The 11001-nt window shown below is 43.7% G+C and overlaps 1 protein-coding gene across 1 annotated transcript; it reads left to right on the top strand.

The window, feature by feature from the left end:
- Positions 1 to 1333: 1333 nt before the first annotated feature.
- On the top strand, positions 1334 to 10624 carry LOC120061185 (trypsin-like). Its single transcript, XM_039010790.1, has 5 exons — positions 1334 to 1349; positions 3304 to 3463; positions 6861 to 7002; positions 9909 to 10175; positions 10454 to 10624. The coding sequence occupies exons 1-5, from the start codon at positions 1334 to 1336 to the stop codon at positions 10622 to 10624; spliced, it is 756 nt and encodes a 251-aa protein (XP_038866718.1).
- The last annotated feature ends 377 nt before the right edge of the window (positions 10625 to 11001 follow it).

Here is an 11001-nt window from a genome sequence, read left to right as displayed (position 1 = left end):
GATTCTCTGGCCTGATAAAACCAAGTTTGAACTCTTTGGCCTGAATGCCAAGTGTCACGTCTGGAGGAAACCAGGCACCATCCCTATGGTGAAGCATGGTGGTGGCAGCATCATGCTGTGGGGATGTTTTTCAGCAGCAGGTACCGGGAGACTAGTCAGGTTCGAGGGAAAGATGAACAGAGCAAAGTACAGAGAGATCCTTGATGAAAACCTGCTCCAGAGCACTCAGGACCTCAGACTAGGGCGAAGGTTCACCTTCCAACAGGACATCGACCCTAAGCACACAGCCAAGACAACGCAGGAGTGGCTTCAGTCTCTGAAGGTCCTTGTGTCGCCCAGCCAGAGTCCAGTCTTGAACCGGATCGAACATTTCTGGAGAGACCTGACAATAGCTGTGTAGTGAAGCTCCACATCCAACCTGACAGAGATTGAGAGGATCTGCAGAGAAGAATGGTAGAATCTCCCCAAATACAGGTGTGCCAAGCTTGTAGCGTCATACCCAAGAAGTCTCGAATCTGTAATCGCTGTCAAAGGTACTTCAACAAAGTACTAAGTAAAGGGTCTGAATACTTATGTAAATGTGATATTTACGTTTGAATTTTTTTATAAATGTGCAAACATTTCTATAAACCTGTTTTTGCTTTCATTATGGGATATTGTGTGTATGTTGATAAAAAAATGATTTAATTCATTTTAGAATAAGGCTGTAAATGTAACAAAATGTGGAAAAAGTCAAAGGGTCTGAATACTTTCAGGATGCACTGTATATATTGTTTCAGGACGACAGAGTGGCCATGGAAACGGACATCGGAACTAAGAAACCTGAGAATACTGTTGAGTTCCTAGATCCCTTCACCTTAAGATTGGATTAGTGTAGCACAGGTCAAGGTGAACGTCTCTGTCTGGTCTGGCCTCTCCTTTGTTTCAGCATGGACCTGCCTTCAGTTTTACTATGTATACTTCTGGAACTCCTTGCTGTGAGCTGTAAGCAAATGTTTCATTTTCTATTTTCTGGTTAATTTACTGTTGTAGTACGTGGCTGTGCTTGGATGACTAGTCCATTGAATGCTGATTTTATGATTGAATGTGAAAAGACGAAGGTAAAAAATGTAGAAAGGATAATAGTAGAATTTGCTCATTGTGGTCATTATATCGTAAGCTTTAACAGTTTTTCTATGTTCTGTATTTATTTTTTCTGATGTCATATACCCCTTGGGACTATCTTTTTGCCAATTATTTGTCACTGTCATTATTATCTAGAGATGATTATTGCTACAGTTGATTTGTTTGTAATTAGGAATCCTAATTTAGAAATGAAATCACTTTGACAGTTATGGCTGAGGTCCAAAGTGGGAAGAGTCATTTATCGAAAATGTCAGGCTCACTCTCATCTGAAAAGGCAAGTTATGATGTCTGACTTATTTGTCTGACCAAACAATTATTGACAAGCTACATTTTCACCCAAACACTCATGAGGTGATTTTCTTCTCGTACTATTTTTAGCTTCTTTAACAGATGCTCAATAATGAATTTTTACTCTAGCAACTGTTTTCACATATCAATTACAGGAAAGAGGCAATGTATGTATCCAAGTTCAAAAGTGCATTTCAGTTATACCTTTGGATTGAAAAACTATGGAAGCAATGCATGTTTATTAAGCCAGTTAAAATCAAGGTAGATTCAGATTAGTGTCTTCAAACACATGCTCTCTGTGCCTTATAGTTCTTGTTCATTATGTGTTAGTTCCCTAGGTCTTAGTTCCATAGACTTACGTATATCATTAACGTGCTAGTTCTCATACTGTGTTCTCATCCTGTGGTAGACAGGACATAGTCATCATCCATTTCAAGCACATACTGTACCAGAATAAGGGTGCAGTCTATGCAGCTTGGCATTTACTGAGATGACTCCTGTACTGGAGGCAGCTCTGCGGAGTGTTCACTTGCTGGCAGAGCCACAAAGTCATAAAATCAGATTTTAAACCTAACCTTAACACTAACATTAACTACACTGCTATCCCTAATGCCTAACCCTAACCTTAAATGATGACCAAAAAGCACATTTTTGTTTCCATGAATTTTGACAATATAGCCAATTCTGACTTTGCAGCTCGCCCATTACATTTATATTTGACGTTTTAATAATTTATTAGACGCTCTTCTCCAGAGTATTCATCTTAAGATAGCTAGATGGGACAACCACATACCATGTAGCGGAAACCGCTCAGTTCTGCCTCCAGGGCAAGACTCATGACAATGAACGTTAAACAGTGCAGTCTATTCCGTGCTAGGTCATATTGTATAGGGTTACCTTTCCTGCTGCTTCTTACACGGAACTGTCTAATTATAGCATGGGACAGGATCAATATCCAGGAACCTAATGGAGCATTGGCTTTCATGCCATAGAGAGATCTCAGTTCCTGTCTGGTCTCTACTCACTGGACACAGACGTCATTTCAACTTCTAGTTTTGATTTACATTTGGTTGAGTTGTCAACTAATGTGAATTGAACATAACATCAACAAAACATGTCACCATGTCATTGGATTTAGGTTGAAACTCCCTTACGTTGAAGACTTTTGCAAATCCAATCAGTTTCCCACATTGATTCAACGTCATCACATTGATTTCTTTAGTTGAAATGACGTGGAAACAATGTTGTTTGAACCAGTTTTTTGCCCAGTGGGTGGTGCTCAAACCTGGGTTTTCTGTGTGTTAACTTTATTAAATACATACTGTACCTAGACTGTGTCCTAGACAATTTTCCCTTCTAGGACAATACAAAAAGACAAAAAGGTGGCAATTATGATGCAGATAAACTTTAGTTAATGTAGTACATGGACCTTAGTTCCTTCTGGAAAAATAAAGTTTATTGTATCCTATCCTATTCTATCTTATTCTCTCCTATACATGATGAGTAAACAGACAACAGTAAAATGAGGGATGTTACTCTGAAACAGTCTTCGCAAGATGCTTTATATGTATAGATATTCACAGAAACAGCACAAGCAAAACAAAGCATGTCATGGAAAATAAGATCCAATCCAGGTCAAATTCAATATTGTCCCCCAAAGCATGTTACCAACATGAGAGGCTACACTCTATAATGGCCACAGTGAAACGTGATTGATATTGACTCTGATTCTGTGCACGCCTGAGATTGGATTTTATTGATCTGTACAGCATCTGTGCCATAAAACCCTATGATGTTGTCTTTATGAGGTGTGTGCTGCCACAGTAACTGTTACAACTGTATGTGATTGTGTTATGTACTATATACTTATGTTTTTTTTTTATATCACAGGCCAGGAGCTGATACAAGGGCGTATAGTGGGAGGATATGCCCCTGCACCCCATTCCATCAAATACCTTGTATCAATACAGTCAACTAGAGGACAACACTTTTGTGGAGGATCCTTGATAAATAAATACTGGGTGCTCACAGCAGCACATTGTACTATAGGGTAAGTTAATTTTCATGTCCTTGTTTTGTCATTATTTGACCTCCCCCTCCTTTCTGTAATAGTAAGCTTTACACATGCGTACAGTATGTATGTTGCAAACCTGAAATAACCGGACAAAATTAACCAGGTCAGATATGATATAGATATATTATACAGCATTACTCACTCTGTAACTTAGTATTGATGGGAAATGATGTAGCTACGGTGGCCTCAAAAGTACAGTATACAGGAACTGGGAAACAATATAATAGACTTATTGACACAGGGCAGCTCGACTTGACATCCATAAGAGTGTGTTTGTGGGTGTGTGTAAGTCAAGTCCGTTAGCAGGTCCATGGAGAGGTATCAGATTGTCCCAGCTGAAACGTATCAAGGCTGAGAGCAAGTGCCTGAAAGCGATACGGGCACCAAGCTCACAATGAGAGGTTTTGTGCCGTGATTCTGTGGCACAGCAATCTGACTCAAGCATCCCAGGGCCCAGAGGCTAATCGACGTACTTACATATTGTACTGTACTGACACCAAAACACAGAAGCTTTTGTTCGGGAAAGTGAATTTACACATGAACCCAAAAGGCAAGATTTATGTCTGTACATTATTATGAATATTATATTTTTTAAAGAATGGAATCCAGGACAGATATTGTGATGCAAGCTATTATGGCTGAGTGACCTTTGTGACACTTTTTGGGGGTAATACGTTACTGTGGGTGTTGTTATGCATGCATTCATTAAGCCTTTATAACAGCTATATAACACATTTTAATATTTGTCATAAGCTGTCATAAGTACTTTTAAATAGTTATGAGTCACAGTATGAGATGTTATGAAACCGGTTATAATAGTTGTTAAAAATGACCGTTCGTCCTGTTGTCATATGCTCTGTCAACTGCTAATAAAAACTGCTATTACATAGTCTGCATGACTCTTATGTAGCATGACAACTCATGCTACATAAGAGTCAAGATACCAGATTTTGTAACAGGGTGTTATGTAATTTACCAACCAGTATTACATTGAACGTAATGATGGGCGTCATAACCATGTCATATGGTGTGCACGGACAAGTACAGTTACATTCATTTTGAGATGTTATAAAACAGTTATAAGTGGGCTTATACACACAGGATGAGTTAAGAATATCACAAACCTTGACCATTCAAAGGATCTCCAAGAGAAAAGTGCAAATGGGAGCACAGATGTACTTAATACCAACAGCTTGCCAAAAAAACATAAAAATGTTGAAACGAAATGGATAACAAAACCAACTTTGCATGGGACACAACAGGATTTGTGACAGCTGTGAAAAAGGAATATGTGCAAGCTACAGTAACAATGACTGCTATATTATGAAAAAATGGCTTGTTAATCAGGTAATTGACTAGTTGGTTTATGTTGCAATAGAGAGAAATAATAATGGTGTCTTTTTGTAGGCACTAACGGAGGCTAACTCCGCTATGGCTCGTTGGGAAAAGATTATGGGGATTCTTTTTTTTTGTAGGGTTTTGGATAAATGCTGAAAATAAGGTCTGTGGTAAACTAACTGTCAGAAAAATGGAACTACAACTAGCTAAAGCTAAATCTAATTATTTTCAACGTATATCCCAAAACCCCATTATTTTCTCTAATAATTTCCCCCACGGGAATGGCTAATGAACCAGAGGTAGAAAATGCTAACTCATTTAGTTTTTTTAGGACTACAAGCTTGTGAGCTTTATTGCTGTCACGCCCTGACCTTAGAGATCCTTTTTATGTCTCTATTTTGGTTGGTCAGGGCGTGAGTTTGGGTGGGCATTCTATGTCTGGCATTCTATGTTTGTATGTCTATGTTTTCTATTTCTATTGTGTTTGGCCTGGTATGGTTCCCAATCAGAGGCAGTTGTCAATCGTTGTCTCTGATTGAGAGCCATACTTAGGTAGCCTGTTTTCCCACTTTGGTTGTGGGTGGTTGTTTCCTGTTTAGTGTTGCTGCACCTTTCAGGACTGTTTCGTTTCATTCACTGTCTTTGTTGTTTTTGATTACTTCAGTGTTCAGTTTATTTATATTAATAAAGATGGACAATTACCACGCTGCATATTGGTCCGATCTTGACTACTCCTCATCCGAAGGGGATGACGATCGTTACAATTGCAGCATTTTGCTGACCCACTGACGGCTAACGTTAGCTATCTAGCAATCTGCTAGCGCTAGCTAGCTAACTTTACTAGCTACAGGTGGAGTTTAAAAACTCTGTAGCACATTGCACATTAACATTCTCTTTCACTTTAAACACATTTACCTTTTCATGTTAATACACGTTATTTAACTCAAGCAAACTAACATTATTGTTATCCATGTTATTTGCTGTAGCTAGTGCCAATATCTCTTCTCCATCTCATTTCCCACCTTTCTTCTGATTTCAGCAATATGATTCGCTGGCACGAGAGCTCTCAATAACATTTCATTGGATCCCCAAACTGTCCATGAAATTTCAGCTATATGCTGACACAAAGCAGATCCAATGAAAAGTCATTAAGAGCCCTTCTGTCAGATAATCATATCGCTGAAATCGGAAGAAGGGTCAAAAGAAGAGTTCCTCCTTATTTGAATTGAATGAGTTAGCCACCATGCTAGAGTGGTTAATGCCTAGGAATGCTAGATGTTGCGTATCACGTTCAGCCAATCACACTGCAGCAGTCTGTTGTTTACCCCTGGCTGAATACGGAGCGCAACATCAGGAAGTAACATTAGCTACTCCAGCATGGTGATGGAAAATGGTGTTTCAAAAAGAAAGTATGCATATTTTCATAATTTTCTTCCCGCCTTCTCGCCATTAAATTTAGTTAAGGAGGAAATTGACGCCTTTGCAGCCTGAATGGACATGAACAGTAATTTTTAACACCCATTATAACCGGTTTTATAACATCTCATACTGTGACTCATAAAATTGCACCCATAAGAAGTTATAAGGATAATTTAGTTGCTAATGGCAGCCTGCAATTCCAAGGTTGGCCTTACATTTTAGTTACCAAATGAGAGGGGCAGCACTGAGCTAGACTGCAACGTTACTTCCTGGAGTAGCTCAAATTGTGCATATTACGTCTCCATGAGACACAATCCATTTGGCTTCAATGCGCTATTGAGTCTTCACATGGGATTTATGGTGTCACGTGATTGATGGCTTTGTCCATTCATATATATAGTCATTGGCAAAGTGTTACCCTAGTTTGTTTTTAACTATGTTGGTTGAGCTACAGTTATGCTCTGGTGATGACACTGAGGGGAATGAAAAATAATTAGACTGCTGAACAGTCATTTCCTCCAGTTTGTCAACACATACAATAAGGCCTACTGTGTGTATCCATGGTTGGCTCTGCATTAACTTGGAAGTAATACAAATATGTCTCTTTCGTTTACAGGGTGGAACAAATTATGATAGTAGCAGGAGACTATTCAGTAAGCATGTATGAAGGGACCGAACAGTTCTTCATACCCCAGCTCTTAATACCCCACCCCCAGTACAACAAGATTACGAACAACGCAGATATTATGCTTATCAAGGTAAAAGAGAGGAAGAAATACTAGTAATATCTGTAGTATCTAGGTAGGCTATGTAGTATATTATACCAATTGTACCACCCTTTGCCTTGATGACAGCTTTGCACACGCTTGGCATTCTCTCAACCAGCTTCACTTGGAATGCTTTTCCAACTGTCTTGAAGGAGTTCCCACATATGCTGATCACTTGTTGGCTGCTTTTCCTTCACTCTGCGGTTCAACTCATCCCAAGCCATCTCAATTGGGTTGAGGTCGGGTGATTGTGGAGGCCAGGTCATCTGATGCAGCACTCCATCACTCTCCTTCTTGGTCAAATAGCCCTTACACAGCCTGGAGGTGTGTTGGGTCATTGTCCTGTTGAAAGACAAATATTCCCACTAAGCACATACCAGATGGGATGGCGTATCATTGCAGAATGCTGTGGTAGCCTTGCTGGTTAAGTGTGCCTTGAATTCTAAATAATTCATTAACAGTGTCACCAGCAAACCCGGTGAGCAGGCATAGCCCGGTGCGGTACATAGCAGCGCCTCGTATCGGCCGGGCTAGAGTGGGCATCGAGCCAGGTGCCATGAAGCCGGCTCAACGCATCTGGTCTCCAGTGCGTCTCCTCGGGCCGGGGTACATGGCACCAGCCCTACGCATGGTGTCCCCGGTTGGCCAGCACAGCCCAGTGCGGCCTATTCCACCTCGCCGCACTGGCTTGGCTACGGGGAGCATTCAGCCAGGTAGGGTTGGGCAGGCTTGGTGCTCGAGACCTGTAGTGCGCCTTCACGGTCCGGTCTATCCGGTGCCACCTCCACGCACCAGCCCTCCGGTGGCAGCCCCCCGCACCAGGCTGTCTCTCCGTCTCCGCACTACAGGTGCTCCCGCCTGCTCAGCGCTGTCAGAGTCTCCCTCCAGTCCAGCGTCGCCTGAGTCTCCCTCCTGTCCAGCGCCGCCTGAGTCTCCCTCCTGTCCAGCGCCGCCTGAGTCTCCCTCCTGTCCAGCGCCGCCTGAGTCTCCCTCCTGTCCAGCGCCGCCTGAGTCTCCCTCCTGTCCAGCGCCGCCTGAGTCTCCCTCCTGTCCAGTGCCGCCTGAGCCGTCCGTCTGTCCAGCGCCGCCTGAGCCGTCCATCTGTCCAGCGCCGCCTGAGCCGTCCGTCTGTCCAGCGCCGCCTGAGCCGTCCGTCTGTCCTGCGCCGCCTGGGCCGTCCGTCTGTCCAGCGCCGCCAGAGCCGCCCGTCTGTCCTGAGCCGCCAGAGCCGCCCGTCTGTCCTGAGCCGCCAGAGCCGCCCGTCTGTCCTGAGCCGCCAGAGCCGCCCGTCTGTCCTGAGCCGCCAGAGCCGCCCATCTGTCCTGAGCCGCCAGAGCCGCCCGTCAGTCAGGAGCCGCCAGAGCCGCCCGTCAGTCAGGAGCCGCCAGAGCCGCCCGCCAGTCAGGAGCCGCCAGAGCCACCCGCCAGTCAGGAGCCTCCAGAGCTGCCCGCCAGTCAGGAGCCTCCAGAACCGCCCGCCAGTCAGGAGCCGCCAGAGCCGCCCGCCAGTCAGGAGCCGCCAGAGCCGCCCGCCAGTCAGGAGCCGCCAGAGCCGCCCGCCAGTCAGGAGCCGCCAGAGCCGCCCGCCAGTCAGGAGCCGCCAGAGCCGCCCGCCAGTCAGGAGCTGCCTTTCAGTCCGGAGCTGCCTTTCAGTCCAGAGCTGCCTTTCAGTCCGGAGCTGCCTTTCAGTCCGGAGCTGCCCTTCAGTCCGGAGCTGCCCCTCAGTCCAGAGCTGCCCCACAGTCCTGAGCTGCCCCTCAGTCCTGAGCTGCTCCTCAGTCCGGAGCTGCCCCTCAGTCCTGAGCTGCCCCTCAGTCCTGAGCTACCCCTCAGTCCGGAGCTGCCCCTCAGTCCGGAGCTGCCCCTCAGTCCGGAGCTGCCCCTCAGTCCAGAGGCGCTCCTCAGTCCAGTGGGGCCCTTTAGTAGGGTTGCCAGTCCTAGGTCGGCGGCGAGGGTCGCCGCTCTAAAGACGCTACTGAAGCGGACTAAGACTATGGTGGAGTGGGGTCCACGTCCCGCGCCAGAGCCGCCACCGCGGACAGATGCCCACCCAGAACCTCCCCTATAGGTTCAGGTTTTGCGGCCGAACTGTCTGCCACAGTTCCTTGTCTGTTAAACAGTTCCTCTTTTTCTATGCACAATTCTAGTCTTATGATTCAAATACATCTCACTCCATTATCCAGTGACAGGGTGGAATACTGTTAGTTATTGCCTTAACATTAATTTGAAAGTATAAATAATTTAGTCATTATCTTACCATTACCTTAAATATATGAATCTCCATAACATAAGGTAATGATGGACTGTCGTTTCTCTTTGCTTATTTGAGCTGTTCTTGGCATAATATGGATTTGGTCTTTAACCAAATAGGGCTATCTTCTGTATTCCACCCATACCTTGTCACAACACAACTGATTGGCTCAAATGCATTAGGAAGGAAAGAAATTCCACAAATTAACTTTTAACAAGGCACACCTTGTTAATTTAAATGTATTCCAGGTCACTACCTCATGAAACTGGTTGAGAGAATGCCAAGAGTGTGCAAAGCTGCCATCAAGACAAAGGGTGGCTATTTTGAAGAATCTAAAATCTAAAATATATTTTGATTTGTTTAACACTTTTTTGGTTACTACATGATTCCATATGTGTTATTTCATAGTTTTGATGTCTTCACTATTATTCTACAACGTAGAAAATAGTAAAAACAAAGAAAAACCCTTGAATGAGTAGGTGTGTCCAAACTTTTGACTGGTACTGTACTTTTTCACTCAAGGCTTAGTTAAATGTCATCATTAGGTGTTTTATTACTCTTTGAAGGCCTTGGTAAAAGACAGAAAGTTTTTTCTTCAAACCTAACCTGATCCACATTTCCTGTGTCTGTCTCCATCTCTTTTCAGCTGAAAGCTCCAGTGTACTTGAATAGCTATGTGTCCATCGCTCCGCTGCCCCGCCAGAGTGCCTCGGTGGCAGAGGGGCAGTTGTGCAGGGTGTCAGGCTGGGGGTTCACCAGCTCTAGTGGGGGACAGATACCCTCCTCCCTGCGCACCGTCAAACTTCCCATCGTCTCCACAGCCAAATGCAACAGCAGTGAGTCTTTCAATGGGAACATCACATCCAACATGATCTGTGCAGGCTACAGCGCTGGCAGAAAGGACGCGTGTAAGGTAGGACCCATGCTATAGTTACTAGGATAGGGTTTACGATTTCTAATGCTATGGGTCGGATTATACCTAATACTAGACTAAAAAGCATGTTTAATACATATTTTCCGCATGGCTATTAGTCGAGGGAGTAGGTTTAAGCTTGGTCCGTCAAACATGCCTTGAATCTTTAGGATATCTAGAAAAATCGAATTCGGCATCCAAATATTGATTGCCATTGCACACGGTATAGATGATTTTGTGTCTCTAAACTCCAGGCTTTTGTCTGTCTGTTGTTTCAGGGAGATTCTGGGGGCCCACTGGTGTGTGAAGGTCGGATCTATGGTGTGGTTTCCTGGGGGATGGGCTGTGCCGATGCCAAGTACCCAGGAGTCTACACTGCTGTGTCAAAGTATCGCAGGTGGATAGACCGGACCACATTCAGCTACTACGGACGCTGCAGCAAGTATTAGAATCAAGTGTTTCTGTCTGAAACACTACCCTTATCTTGAACTTGAAACATTTCAGAGAGCTTGATGTGAAACATGGGGATAAAAAGTCTCCCAGTTTCATGTAGTTTGTCATTACTTTTATTTGTGTATATTAATTAGATTTATAAAAAATAGATAGAAACATAGATAATGGACCATTCCCAACATGTTCTTGCAGTACTGTATGTTGCCCCTAGCAATGCTATTCCACAAAGCAACATGAAGAACTGATCAAATATAAATAATGTCAACAATAAAACATTTATTTAACAAGAGATGTAATGCCAAGTTAACATGGTTTAGTTTATATGAAGACCAGTGTTATCAACCAGACACTAATGCATAAAGCATAAACTTGA

This window comes from Salvelinus namaycush, chromosome 16 (assembly GCF_016432855.1).
Source record: "Salvelinus namaycush isolate Seneca chromosome 16, SaNama_1.0, whole genome shotgun sequence".
Classification (NCBI taxonomy): domain Eukaryota; kingdom Metazoa; phylum Chordata; class Actinopteri; order Salmoniformes; family Salmonidae; genus Salvelinus; species Salvelinus namaycush.
This window is presented reverse-complemented; position numbering and strand designations above follow the sequence as displayed.

Coding starts and splice junctions, on each gene's coding strand:
- LOC120061185 (XM_039010790.1), top strand. Junction 7,003..9,908: donor CAGATATTATGCTTATCAAG/GTAAAAGAGAGG, acceptor ATCTCTTTTCAG/CTGAAAGCTCCAGTGTACTT. Junction 10,176..10,453: donor GCAGAAAGGACGCGTGTAAG/GTAGGACCCATG, acceptor CTGTTGTTTCAG/GGAGATTCTGGGGGCCCACT.